At 40.7% G+C, this 14950-nt stretch overlaps 1 protein-coding gene across 2 annotated transcripts; it reads left to right on the plus strand.

The window, feature by feature from the left end:
• Positions 1-2132: 2132 nt before the first annotated feature.
• On the plus strand, positions 2133-14301 carry LOC110498596 (uncharacterized). Of its 2 annotated transcripts, XM_090210238.1 has the most exons (11): positions 2133-3523; positions 4549-4664; positions 4823-4889; positions 4995-5150; positions 7340-7435; positions 7548-7692; positions 7833-7855; positions 11584-11742; positions 11831-11975; positions 12118-12146; positions 12716-14301. In XM_090210238.1, the coding sequence occupies exons 1-11, from the start codon at positions 3440-3442 to the stop codon at positions 12878-12880; spliced, it is 1185 nt and encodes a 394-aa protein (XP_090066364.1). In that variant the 5' UTR covers positions 2133-3439; the 3' UTR covers positions 12881-14301. The 2 variants fall into 2 exon arrangements, 1 of the variants encoding a protein (XP_090066364.1); XR_016488796.1 differs by lacking the exons at positions 2133-3523; positions 4549-4664; positions 4823-4889; ... (2 more) ...; positions 7548-7692; positions 7833-7855 and having other exon boundaries at positions 8167-11742; positions 12716-13056.
• The last annotated feature ends 649 nt before the right edge of the window (positions 14302-14950 follow it).

A 14950-nucleotide genomic window follows, 5' to 3' on the forward strand; every position in this document is an offset into this window, starting at 1 on the left:
TAGCCCAGTAATCAAAATTCATGAGGCGCGATCACTAGGTGCAGATGAAAAGTCCAAAAGTTTTGTTACAGTCCGTAGAAACATGTCTTTAGGATGTTTTTAACATAAATCTTCAATAATGTTCCAACCGGAGAATTCCTTTGTCTTTAGAATTGCAATGGTACGCAAGCTACCTCTTACATGAACGTACGTGGTCAGCTCATGGCACTCTGGGAGAGACCAGTAAAATACTCAAACAAGGGTCTAAAGACTGTTGACATCTAGTGGAAGCCATAGGAAGTACAATATGACCCCATAGACACTGTATATTCGATAGGCAAGGAGTTGAAAAACTACAAACCTCAGATTTCCCACTTCCTGGTTCGATTTTTCTCAGGTTTTCGCCTGCCATATGAGTTCTGTTATACTCACAGACATCATTCAAACAGTTTTAGAAACGTCAGAGTGTTTTCTATCCAATACTACTAATAATAGTAGTTCTTCCGAACGGGAAAATGCTGCCCCCTATCCCAAACAGGCTAAAAGGTTTAAGGTTAGGGGAAGGGTTAGCTAAAAGGTTTAAGGTTAGGGGAAGGATTAGCTAAAAGGTTTAAGGTTAGGGGAAGGGTTAGCTGCAAAGTAACTAAAAAGTAGTAAGTAGTTAAAACATTTCTAATTAGCTAAAATGCTAAAGTTATCTGTGATGAGATTTGAACTCACAACCTTTGGGTTGCTAGACATTGCTAGACGTTCGCATTATACTCCCACCCCGACCAACAACCCTACTTTCATTTTTTGTCATAAGTAACCATCTGTCTTGTCGTAATATATCATACTAATTTGAGTATCCTGGATTTACATTAACTATGTTACGTGTAGTCTATGAGACCAGGCTGCCTTTCTAGACCCTAGTCATGTGTCAGAATGGAACTGAGAATGTATGTTTTATATATATGTACTACCAGTACTACTACAACGAATTATCATTAGTAGTAAAAAAATAAAATACAATCTGACAGCTGTAGGCTCTACACTATACAGCTGAATACCATCAATGCTTTTCAATGGTTTCTCTCTGCTTGTCTTATTTCTAACTGTTTCTTTCCATGAATGGCTGCAGTCTCTGACATCTATTCATGAAAAATATTTGGTGAATATAGTGTCAAAACATGTGACAGATATATGTACTGTACACCATACATCTTTTCCAATATATCTTCTACTCTTTATTCCACTTTCCCTGTTTCCTTGTCGTGTATCTAACTTGCTATATCTTGCGACAAATCACTGCAGTCTCTGACCACTATTCCTGAGAAATATGAACAAGCACTACAACAGTCTCTTTCATACTTACATGGTCTTTTTGTTTACTTTCATGACCTCCATGACTTTGATTCTCTTTGGGTCATAGACACAGTTCTCCTTGTCGGTTGCTTTCTACCATATCGACACCTGGTGGAACCCAGGCGGTGTCATATCCATGCTCGGTGTGCCAGGTCTTCTGCATGGGGTGATCCTGCTGGTCTATGGTCTTAACCTTCCCTACATCCACTCTGACTTTTAGTACTCTTCTCTTAGAGTTGGAAACACCAAGGGGGTATTTACAGGCTTTTTGAATGTCCCGTGTAACATAAACACCAGCACCAAGCATGCTGATATCTGCTCTTGATAGTATGAAGCCATTCTTCTTAATCAGCTCTGCAGCCTCTACTGAGGTGCCATGGAACATCACATATGTTCGTTGATCCTCAGGATGTTCACCAGTGTCGAGAAAGTTGTCTAAGTATGGAGAGTTTGGTTTCATTTTCCTCAGGCAAGCCCTAGTCAACATGATGATTCTAGCTGTGAGAACCTGTGCCAAAATATGCTTTTATGAATAGACAAACTTCTGCAATCCAGTAGTAACGATTTAGATCTCCTACAGGGCCTTCAGAAAATATTCATACCTCTTGACTTATTAAATATTTTGTTGTGTTACAGCCTGAATTAAACAATTCTCACCCATCTACACACACAATACGCCATAATGACAAAGTGAAAACATGTTTTAGACCAGGAAACGAAACCTAAATAGGTAAGATTGGCCTGCAGTCAGGAATTGAAACCTAAGCGCTAGGTTTCCTAAGCATACAGAGTATTCCTGCATTTGTCTGGCAGCAGCAGGTAAGAACGGTCTCATCTGTTTTTCGAGACATGTTAACTTATTACTGGACACTTGGCTATCAAACAACCCCTGTTTACTTACTAAATAAGTCTTTACATGATCGTGTTATTATGCTAGTGTAATAATTCAGCATATTTTGAAATATTTTTCAGCCATAACAATTTAGTGTAACAGTTTCAGCCTTAGGAATTTTAATTATGTTAACTTACAAATTGTAATTGCAATGTATGTACTTATATTACAGCTCATTTCAGCAGAGGTGTATTTAACAGCAGTTTGGTTACTATGGATGTTAACCCTGATTCCCCATACTACATCAACTTGCTTGACAGCAAGTCTCATCCTGAAGATCACAGAGAATATGTGATGTTTCATGGCTGCTCAAAAGAGGGCGCAGAGTTGATTAAAAGGGAACCCCAGAGACTGGGCTTGGGTATTCAAGATTAGATTATATACCTTTTGTCATGAATATTCATCTGTGATCTGTTTCATCTGACATTATGATATGGATTGTTTTAACCTATATTCAACAATAAATATCCATAGTCTGGAATACCTCCCTATGTTGTTAGTCATGATTGTTTAATAATGGCATTATTGTGCAGGTGGGCTGGAGCACCACAAAGGACACATTTGTGTGGGTAGAACCATCATTGGATCTGATAGGACAGGATCTAGTTAGAAAACAAGTGGTTTTTCGTGGTAAGACCATGTGTGCATTTTATCCTCAAACTTTTCAACTAACATGGACTTTGATATTAATCAGTGTGCTCAGTTTAGGTTACACTTTCTTGATGGTACCAGTAGGCCTATGTTAACTTCTTGATTTTATACACAAATAATGTAAATGTAATTTTCCTTTGATATTTAAGTGATCAATATTATGCCGGGGATTACACTGACAATGATATTCTATTCCTGATAACATACAGAGGATTCTGCAGAGTTCTATCAGCTCTGGTATGCTGATAGTAATGACCAAGTGAGAGGAGCCAGCACCCCCCTCTGCTTTAAAACCCCAAAACACAGACTACTACCTGGAAAACAACCAGTTGGTCATCACAACACAGGAACAATACAATCCACAATATCTCAAATCCAAAGATTGTGTTTTGAAGACCATGCGTGAACTACTTGTCTTCAAAAGGCAGCACTCTCTGTTGGGATTGATGATGTTCCTCACAAGAACATATTAGCTAAAATGATCCATAGGAGAGGATATGTACATGACATGATGTGTGTTTCTGAATCTATGAACAGGTAGAGTAAAGTGAGAGAGAGAAAGAAGAGCTGGTCATGGAGATAGAGCAACTGAAAGAGCAACATGAGACTCTGAGAAGTGTCCTGAAGGAGCAACAGCAAGAGATTGATCGCCTCAAGGTTTGTTTTCAAGTTGTTTGTTCCAACAGCAGCTCCTTTCTCAAGCTGATCTCAGATCATTTTGTATTATTCTGTAGGTTAATCCGACAAACACTCCTTTTACTGTATGTTACATGGTATGTATTCATTTGTGGAAGTCCATCACTCATTTAGTTTGATATGTCATGAATTACAATTCGTATTAAATGTTAAGAATTTGCAAAATGTGCAAAATGTTACGACTGAAAAATGTACAATATGTTACAAATTTCCAAAACGTATGATATTTTACGAATTATAGATAGGTGGCTAACGTTAGCTAGCTGGCTAATATTAGCTCGGCTATAGGTTAGGGTTAAGTTTAGGAGTTAGATTAAAGGGTTAAGGTTAGGAGAAGGGTTAGCTAAAAGGTTTAAGGTTAGGGGAAGGGTTAGCTAAAAGGTTTAAGGTTAGGGGAAGGGTTAGCTAAAAGGTTTAAGGTTAGGGGAAGGGTTAGCTAAAAGGGTTAAGGTTAGGGGAAGGGTTAGCTAAAAGGTTTAAGGTTAGGGGAAGGGTTAGCTGCAAAGTAACTAAAAAGTAGTAAGTAGTTGAAACGTTTCTAATTAGCTAAAATGCTAAAGTTATCTGTGATGAGATTTGAACTCACAAGCTTTGGGTTGCTAGACATTGCTAGACGTTCGCATTATACTCCCACCCCGACCAACAACCCTACTTTATTTTTTTTGTCTAGAGTAACCATCTGTCTGGTCGTAATATATCATACTAATTTGAGTGTCCTGGATTTACATTAACTATGTTACGTGTAGTCTATGAGACCAGGCTGCCTTTCTAGACCCTAGTCTTGTGTCAGAATGGAAATGAGAATATATGTTTTATATATATGTACTACCAGTACTACTACAACTAATTATCATTGGTAGTAAAAAATCAAATACAATCTGACAGCTGTAGGCTCTACACTATACAGCTGAATACCATCAATGCTTTTCAATGGTTTCTCTCTGCTTGTCTTATTTCTAACTGTTTCTTTCCATGAATGGCTGCAGTCTCTGACATCTATTCATGAAAAATATGAACAAGCATTGATCAAGATCCAACAGCTGAAGAAGGAGCAAGAGGAGTTGAAAGGGAAGGTTGAGGTCCAAAGTGTGGAGATTGCACAGTGAGTCATTCTTGTCTGAAGCAATCCATTCAATGCATGGGAACATAGTGTTCTAGTCCAACACCTTTCCAGTCATATCATGATATCATGCTGCCTTGGATTTTTTTGACACTAGTGTACCAATGTGGTTCCTCATGCCCCCGTGTCTGTGTAAACAGGCTGACCCCAAGGCTCAAATCTGAGCAGGAGAACCGCAGACTGAAGGATTACATTCAACTTCTACAGGTCAGCACACTCAGCAGAGTAATGAATGAGAGTGAATGCTTTTAACACACATACGCTCTTTAAAAGACTAGTTGACTAATTCATTCAACGTCATGGAATCTGCAGGAGGCTCGGACACAGTTGCACCAGGAGCAGCAGGCTTCCAACAACACCCGCAGACGTGCAGAGAAAGCCGAGAGGGAACTGGAGGAGGTCTATGAGCGCATGGAGAGCACTTCCATGACGTCTGCTCAGACCAAGCAGAAGAGCAGCAAACTAGAGGTGCATTTATAGTTAAAAAAATATATATTTTACTCTCCTTTTTCTCCCCAATTTTGATCTTGTCTCATCGCTGCAACTCCCCAACGGGCTCGGGAGAGGCGAAGGTCGAGTCATGCGTCTTCCGAAACATGACCCGCCTTACCTCGCTCATTAACAACCATCAGCTTAACCCGGAAGCCAGCCACACCAATGTATCGGAGGAAACACTGTTCAACTGGCGACTGGGGTCAGCCTGCAGGCTCCCGGGCCGGCACAAGGAGTCGCTAGAGCACGATGAGCCAAGTAAAGCCCCCCCCGGCCAAACCCTCCCCTGACCCGGACAACGGCCGGTTGTGTTCAGGGTTGGGGAATAACGGATTACTTGTAGAGGATTACATGTAGAGGATTACAAAACCTGTAACTGTAATCCGTTACATTACCAGCAAAAATATTGTAATCAGATTACAGATACATTTGAGGATTACATCGAGGATTACTTTTAGATTCAGAAAGGATGTTTGTGGGAAAAAAATCAGTTTTCTCAATGACAAAAAAGGTGCAAATTTAAGTTTGTTCCACCTCAGCGAGTCTGACCACAAGTCAGAGACGACTATGATGACACGCCAAAGGTGTTTGATGGATTGCGGGAAAAGAGCAGGAATAGGCTTTTGTAGGCTACAGTCCAAGCTATGTCTTGGTGCCAATGCTGTCGGCATCCAAAGATTATCCAACTTGAATAAACTCTTGGAGGTAAGGATGACATCAGTGTTGTAGCCTACGGACGATACGGATATCACCTATTATTGATATTTACATAGCGCATTGATGTGAATCACACTGCTGCTCTCTCATTTAGCTATTTGCACCTTACTGATTGTGGTTGTTGTGGATGGCTGGTCACAAATTTAAATGTGTATTTGAACCTAATAATGGTTGAATTCAAGAGGTTTAAGGTGCCTATCAATCACAGTTCACTAGACAGCCAGTGAAAAATGTGCTCTTGCAACAGTTGCATAGTGCAGATCCAAGCCTATGGAATAAAAGTGGGGCTTGTATTGCTCAATCTAATTCATGCTGATAAACAAAGAGAAATCCATAGACCTAATGGGCACATGCTCAAACTTTCAAATTTTTGATAGACTTAAAGGGCTAATCAGTAGTTGTTACATCAATTTTTGGACATATATATATATATACAGTGGATATATATATATATATCCACTGATTCTTGAAGAATATAACTTATAAATCCCCCATGAGCTTAGTTCAACTGTTACACTCCATGGGAACCCAAAATATTCCAATGTTTGTAAACATTGTAAATGTAAACAAACACTGTGTAGCCTCATGACAAGGTTAAAATAAAAATATATATCATGGATGGTCAGTCCTTGGATACGTAGCTCTGTCTATTCATCCAAGAGTGGTTACATTTCTCCAGGCCCATCCCTCAGCTTTTTTACCAAAACAGAGGCGGGGTGGCGGTTTTGTTATTGTTTCATCAGTGGATGTGCCTTTTAAACAGCTGCATATTATCAAGATATCAAAGGGTATAACATTTATTGGAATGACTGGAATTCTAATATACTTTGGTTTTTAATGTAAAGATATCATTTAATTGAATTATTATATGTAGTAGAAAGCGATGGGTTAGAAGAAGCCTACATAACCAACCCATAAAGTAACATTTAACATCTGTATATGGCCAGCTATGTAAACTTTAACATTGATTTATCCTTCAATAGATGTTGTTTAATTGGTAAGATACATTTTTGTCTTCTTCTAATGCCTCTTAAGGGGAAAGTAATCTAAAAGTAATGGAATGTAATTAGATTATGTTACTGAGTTTGGGTAATCCAAAAGTGATGTTACTGATTACAATTTTGGACAGGTAACTAACAGATTACATTCAGAAAGTAACCTAACCAACCCTGGTTGTGGGACAGCCCGGGAATGAACCCGGGTCTGTAGTAACACCTCTAGCACAGCAATAGAGTGCCTTAGACGGCTGCGCAACTCAGGAGGCCTAAACTAGAAGTGCTTTAAGGATATCTTAGACACTATTGAATTTTCCGATCCACCAAATGGATATGATTTTTGTTCATCAATATGTTGTTTGTTCTGTGAAGTTAGTCCACCTGTAAATGAATAGAGAACACACTAACCTTATTCTCTTGGCTGATCACGAGTTGCCTGTTCTCTCCTCCCAGATGCAACTTTTAGAGTTACGCAGAATCATTGAGGAGAAAGAAAACATAGCAGAGATGGCTAAAGTAGAAAATGAGGAGTTGTCCAGAGAAAATCAGGTGATTGCTATGAATTTTGCTACTATTTACTAGTCATTAAATTTTTTAATTGTTTTTACTGTAGAGTTGGTGATGTTTTCTCATCATGGAGTTTTCCACTGTATTCTGTCAGGACCTCAGAAGAGATATTGAGAGACTTCGCAAGGAGTTCACTGACCTCCAGACTGTGTCCTTGGAGCCTCCCAGCCCTTATGGCTCTCCAGCTGACCCCACCCCTACTGAGGAGCAGCAGCTAGATGTAATATCTGAGACCCCAGGTAATCTCAATTCTCCAGCTGTTGGAAAGCCTCACCTTAATATTCCTGAATCAGAAATGAACGCCACTTGGGCCTCATGAACACTCTTTCTTGAAAAATAACAAAACGTGTTCAATTCTGACATATGATTTCATTTGCAGACACTGCTCCAAACTCCGAGGAGGTATGTAGAGTCATTCCTATGGTATAAATCTGGGGTCCCCAATTACATTCAACCCAATTGTTCTTTGAGCGGATGGTCAGGAAGCCAGAACATAGTTGTAAATCATTTGTACACTTCAAATTGACCTAAAGAATCTCAAACAGATAAAGTATTTGACAAAAACAGAATAATTTCAAACCTTGATTACATGGGGATACGATCACATATATCTATTTATACGTGGGAATAGTTGGGAACAGATTTCCTAAATTAAAATCACTTTGGGCTGATTTCCTGATTTCCTTCTTTTAAAGTCTGTTATGTGTGTTTGTGTTCTTTTTGTGGCTCATAAAAATCCTGGCGCGCCTATAGGGGAACCCTGTGGTTATACATGGTATAAATGCAGTTTACACGTTTACAACAAGATACACTAGTGATTTGGGATCAAAGGGTTGATTTCACAATGGTTTATGCACCATCATTTCTGTACTACACTATAGTTAACTATCCATCTATCTGGTATTACCACTTACAGAGCCTTCAGAAAGTATTCACACCCCTTCACTTACAGAGCCTTCAGAAAGTATTCACACCCCTTCACTTACAGAGCCTTCAGAAAGTATTCACACCCCTTCACTTGCAGAGCCTTCAGAAAGTATTCACACCCCTTCACTTACAGAGCCTTCAGACAGTATTCACACCCCTTCACTTACAGAGCCTTCAGAAAGTATTCACACCCCTTCACTTACAGAGCCTTCAGAAAGTATTCACACCCCTTCACTTACAGAGCCTTCAGAAAGTATTCACACCCCTTCACTTACAGAGCCTTCAGACAGTATTCACACCCCTTCACTTACAGAGCCTTCAGAAAGTATTCACACCCCTTCACTTACAGAGCCTTCAGAAAGTATTCACACCCCTTCACTTACAGAGCCTTCAGAAAGTATTCACACCCCTTCACTTACAGAGCCTTCAGACAGTATTCACACCCCTTCACTTACAGAGCCTTCAGAAAGTATTCACACCCCTTCACTTACAGAGCCTTCAGAAAGTATTCACACCCCTTCACTTACAGAGCCTTCAGAAAGTATTCACACCCCTTCACTTACAGAGCCTTCAGAAAGTATTCACACCCCTTCACTTACAGAGCCTTCAGAAAGTATTCACACCCCTTCACTTACAGAGCCTTCAGAAAGTATTCACACCCCTTCACTTACAGAGCCTTCAGAAAGTATTCACACCCCTTCACTTACAGAGCCTTCAGAAAGTATTCACACCCCTTCACTTGCAGAGCCTTCAGAAAGTATTCACACCCCTTCACTTACAGAGCCTTCAGAAAGTATTCACACCCCTTCACTTACAGAGCCTTCAGAAAGTATTCACACCCCTTCACTTACAGAGCCTTCAGAAAGTATTCACACCCCTTCACTTACAGAGCCTTCAGAAAGTATTCACACCCCTTCACTTACAGAGCCTTCAGAAAGTATTCACACCCCTTCACTTAGAGAGCCTTCAGAAAGTATTCACACCCCTTCACTTACAGAGCCTTCAGAAAGTATTCACACCCCTTCACTTACAGAGCCTTCAGAAAGTATTCACACCCCTTCACTTACAGAGCCTTCAGAAAGTATTCACACCCCTTCACTTACAGAGCCTTCAGAATGTATTCACACCCCTTCACTTACAGAGCCTTCAGAAAGTATTCACACCCCTTCACTTACAGAGCCTTCAGAAAGTATTCACACCCCTTCACTTACAGAGCCTTCAGAAAGTATTCACACCCCTTCACTTACAGAGCCTTCAGAAAGTATTCACACCCCTTCACTTACAGAGCCTTCAGAAAGTATTCACACCCCTTCACTTACAGAGCCTTCAGACAGTATTCACACCCCTTCACTTACAGAGCCTTCAGAAAGTATTCACACCCCTTCACTTACAGAGCCTTCAGACAGTATTCACACCCCTTCACTTAGAGAGCCTTCAGAAAGTATTCACACCCCTTCACTTACAGAGCCTTCAGAAAGTATTCACACCCCTTCACTTACAGAGCCTTCAGAAAGTATTCACACCCCTTCACTTGCAGAGCCTTCAGAAAGTATTCACACCCCTTCACTTACAGAGCCTTCAGAAAGTATTCACACCCCTTCACTTACAGAGCCTTCAGAAAGTATTCACACCCCTTCACTTACAGAGCCTTCAGAAAGTATTCACACCCCTTCACTTACAGAGCCTTCAGAAAGTATTCACACCCCTTCACTTAGAGAGCCTTCAGAAAGTATTCACACCCCTTCACTTACAGAGCCTTCAGAAAGTATTCACACCCCTTCACTTACAGAGCCTTCAGAAAGTATTCACACCCCTTCACTTACAGAGCCTTCAGAAAGTATTCACACCCCTTCACTTACAGAGCCTTCAGAATGTATTCACACCCCTTCACTTACAGAGCCTTCAGAAAGTATTCACACCCCTTCACTTACAGAGCCTTCAGAAAGTATTCACACCCCTTCACTTACAGAGCCTTCAGAAAGTATTCACACCCCTTCACTTACAGAGCCTTCAGAAAGTATTCACACCCCTTCACTTACAGAGCCTTCAGAAAGTATTCACACCCCTTCACTTACAGAGCCTTCAGACAGTATTCACACCCCTTCACTTACAGAGCCTTCAGAAAGTATTCACACCCCTTCACTTACAGAGCCTTCAGAAAGTATTCACACCCCTTCACTTACAGAGCCTTCAGACAGTATTCACACCCCTTCACTTAGAGAGCCTTCAGAAAGTATTCACACCCCTTCACTTACAGAGCCTTCAGAAAGTATTCACACCCCTTCACTTACAGAGCCTTCAGAAAGTATTCACACCCCTTCACTTACAGAGCCTTCAGAAAGTATTCACACCCCTTCACTTACAGAGCCTTCAGAAAGTATTCACACCCCTTCACTTACAGAGCCTTCAGAAAGTATTCACACCCCTTCACTTACAGAGCCTTCAGAAAGTATTCACACCCCTTCACTTACAGAGCCTTCAGAAAGTATTCACACCCCTTCACTTACAGAGCCTTCAGAAAGTATTCACACCCCTTCACTTACAGAGCCTTCAGAAAGTATTCACACCCCTTCACTTTGTACACATTTTGTTTTGTTACAACCTGTATTTAAAATGGATTATATTGAGATTTTGTTCCACTGGCCTACACACAATATACCCCATAATGTCAAAGTAACTTGTTTAACAAATTAGTTAAAAATGAAAAGCTGAAATGTTTTGAGTCAGTAAGTATTCAAGCCCTTTGTTATGTCAAGCCTAAATAAGTTCAGGAGTAAAAATGTGCTTTACAAGTCACGTAAAAAGTTGCATGGACTCACTCTGCGTGCAATAACAGTGTTTAACATGATTTTTGAATGACTACCTCATCTCTGTACCCCACACATACAAGTATATATGTAAGGTCCCTCAGTCAAGCAGTGAATTTCAAACAGGCTCAACCACAAAGACCAGGGAAGTTTTTCAATGCCTCGCAACGAAGGGCACCCACTGGTAGATGGGTAAAAAGAAAAGCAGACATTGAATATCCCTTTGTGCATGTTGAAGTTATTAATTACACTTTGGATGCATCCAGTCACTAGAAAGATACAGGCATCCTTTCTATCTCAGTTACCGGAGAGGAAGGAAACTGCTCAGGGATCTCACCATGAGGCCAATGGTGACTTTGATATTATTACCACTTAAGACCTGTACCTGTCCCATAGTTGTCCTTGCAGTGTCGTCACTGCCATGAGTGGTTCCCTGGCATCACCCAGGATGAGCTGGGGCTGCATGAGGACAGCCACAGACTGTGTCCCTACTGCACCCTCATCTGTGACGGAGTGGAGCAGACTATATTTGAAGACCACATCTTCAGCCATGAGGTGTAGAGATGCCACATCCTCACAACCATTTATACAGAGAGTTGCTGAGAGTAGACTAAATCTGATACTCTACTGAATATATTCCCAGGAGTTCACTGACCTCCAGGCTGCTCCAGTGTCCATGGAGCATCCCAGCCCTTATGGCTCTCCAACTGACCTCACCCCCACTGAGGAGCAGCAGCTAGATGTACTATCTGCCTGTCTACTCTCTGGGAACCACTATGAGACCCCAGGTAATCTCAATTCTCCAGTTGTTGGAAAGTCTCACCTAAATATTCCTGAATGAGAAATGAACGCCACGTGCCTCACGGACACTCCTCCTTGAAAAATAACAAAACATGTTCAATTATGATTGACATATGATTCTGTTTGCAGAAACTGCTCCAAACTCCCAGGAGGAAGAGGTATGTAGAGTCATTCCTATGGTATAAATCAGGGGTGTCAAACTCACTTCCTGGAGGACCGTGTGTCTCCTGGTTTTGTTATTTACTTTAAATTACTGACCAATTGAATACCTAGACAATCAGGTGAGGGGGATGTGTTACTAAGGGAGGAGTGAAACCCCGCTGGTACTCGGCCCTCGAGGACTGGAGTTTGACATCCCTGGTATACATCACGTGTCAAACTCATTCCACGGAGGGCCGAGTGTCTGTGGGTTTTCGCTCCTCCATTTTACTTGATTGATGAATTAAGGTCACTGATTAGTAAGGAACTCCCCTCACCTGGTTGTCTAGGTCTTAACTGAAAGGAAAAAACCAAAAGCCGTTGACACGGGCCCCTCCATGGAATGAGTTGGACACCCCTGATATACATGGTATAAATGCAGTTTACACGTTTACAACAAGATACACTAGTGATTTGGGATCAAAGGGTTGATTTCACAATGGTTTATGCACCATCATTTCTGTACTACACTATAGTTAACTATCCATCTATCGGATGTTACCACCTAAGACATGTGCCTGTCCCATAGTTGTCCTTGGAGTGTCGTCACTGCCATGAGTGGTTCCCTGGCATCACCCAGGATGAGCTGAGGCTGCATGAGGACAGCCACAGACTGTGCCCCTACTGCACCCTCATCTGTGACGGAGTGGAGCAGACTATATTTGAAGACCACGTCTTCAGCCATGAGGTGTAGAGATGCCACATCCTCACAACCATTTATACAGAGAGTTGCTGAGAGTAGACTAAATCTGATACTCTATGGATGATGCTCCTAACAACCCATCATACAGAGAGTTGCTGAGAGTAGACTAAAGATGATACTCTACGGATGATGCACCTAACAACCCATCATACAGAGAGTTGCTGAGAGTAGACTAAATCTGATACTCTACGGATGATGTTCCTAACAACCCATCATACAGAGAGTTGCTGAGAGTAGACTAAAGATGATACTCTACGGATGATGCTCCTAACAACCCATCATACAGAGAGTTGCTGAGAGTAGACTAAATCTGAAACTCTACGGATGATGTTCCTAACAACCCATCATACAGAGAGTTGCTGAGAGTAGACTAAAGATGATACTCTACGGATGATGCTCCTAACAACCCATCATACAGAGAGTTGCTGAGAGTAGACTAAAGATAATACTCTACGGATGATGCTCCTTAACAACCCATCATACAGAGAGTTGCTGAGAGTAGACTAAAGATAATACTCTACGGATGATGTTCCTAACAACCCATCACACAGAGAGTTGCTGAGAGTAGACTAAATCTGAAACTCTACGGATGATGTTCCTAACAACCCATCATACAGAGAGTTGCTGAGAGTAGACTAAAGATGATACTCTACGGATGATGCTCCTAACAACCCATCATACAGAGAGTTGCTGAGAGTAGACTAAATCTGAAACTCTACGGATGATGTTCCTAACAACCCATCATACAGAGAGTTGCTGAGAGTAGACTAAAGATGATACTCTACGGATGATGTTCCTAACAACCCATCATACAGAGAGTTGCTGAGAGTAGACTAAATCTCATACTCTACGGATGATGTTCCTAACAACCCATCTAGGACATTATAAAACAAAAATGTATATCCACCTGTTCATAAATGTTTTCTTGTCTAAGACTGTCCATTCTTAATTTCAGTCTTAGTAGAGATTTGCCTCCATTGCTGGTCAATAGGAATGTATTGCTTTGCTTTTTAATGGTTTCTCTATTGTTATAAACTACGTTTACTTTGGCTTATTGCACTATACTGACTCTCTCCCCTTAAACCTGCTGCTAATATATGTGTTGCATATTAGAGTCAAATGATTCATGCCCAAATGATTCATGCCCAAATGATCATGCCCAAATGATTCATGCCCAAATTATTCATACACAAATGATTCATGCCCAAATTATTCATGCCCAAATTATTCATACCCAAATGATTCATGCCCAAATGATTCATGCCCAAATGATTCATGCCCAAATGATTCATACCCAAATGTTTAACGGTCAAATGATTGAAAGTTGAAATGGGATTAATGTGGGAAGAATTTTGTTGTTGTTATATTCACAGTTGTCTTGACATGAAATAAACATTGTTTTGTATCATGAACTACAATATTCAAATAATTACTATGCTATTTAAATAGAAGGTTGTTGAATATAATGAATAATACAAATACAACAAATGAATGAATGACAACTGCCTCAGAACATAACATTTGTAACCTAGTTTTCATCTCCAGTTATGTATTCCACCTAGTCAGAAGTGACTTTTTCGTAGCAGGTTAGGAGAACTTATGCAGCAGGTTAGGAGAATTAACGTAGAAGGTTAGGAGACTGAGGTTAAGGTTAGGGTTAGTTACATTGCTCTCCTAACCTGTAACGAAAAGTAAGATCCGGTCGTAGCTGTACTCCATCTAGTCACAACCAGAGAGGAGGGCTGACAGCAGCCAATAGTGTGGCTCTGCAGATGATTGGGAATCCAATGCATGTAGCCTGATCAGTCATTAATTAGGCTAAATGACTTGACAAAAATGTTTGTTAGAGGAATTTTACAACCCTAATTTAACTGTAAAGAAACGCTCCACTTCACTAGAGGGTGCTTTTTGGCCCTGGTCAAAAGTAGTGCACTATAAGGGGAATAGGGTGCTATTTGGAATACACGGTCTGACATGTTATATAGAAAAGGAGGAATGAGGAGAAGAAAAAAGAACCCTGGTTAATTTTTCTAAATGTTTGTATTGTAATAATTACTGTCT

This window comes from Oncorhynchus mykiss, chromosome 19, assembly GCF_057628025.1.
Source record: "Oncorhynchus mykiss isolate SJ-2025 chromosome 19, ASM5762802v1, whole genome shotgun sequence".
In the NCBI taxonomy this organism is placed as follows: Eukaryota; Metazoa; Chordata; class Actinopteri; order Salmoniformes; family Salmonidae; genus Oncorhynchus; species Oncorhynchus mykiss.

Coding starts and splice junctions, on each gene's coding strand:
- LOC110498596 (XM_090210238.1), top strand. CDS start 3,440: ATGGAGATAGAGCAACTGAAAGAGCAACATGAGACTCTGAGAAGTGTC. Junction 5,151..7,339: donor AGAAGAGCAGCAAACTAGAG/GTGCATTTATAG, acceptor CTCTCCTCCCAG/ATGCAACTTTTAGAGTTACG. Junction 11,743..11,830: donor ACCACATCTTCAGCCATGAG/GTGTAGAGATGC, acceptor ATATATTCCCAG/GAGTTCACTGACCTCCAGGC.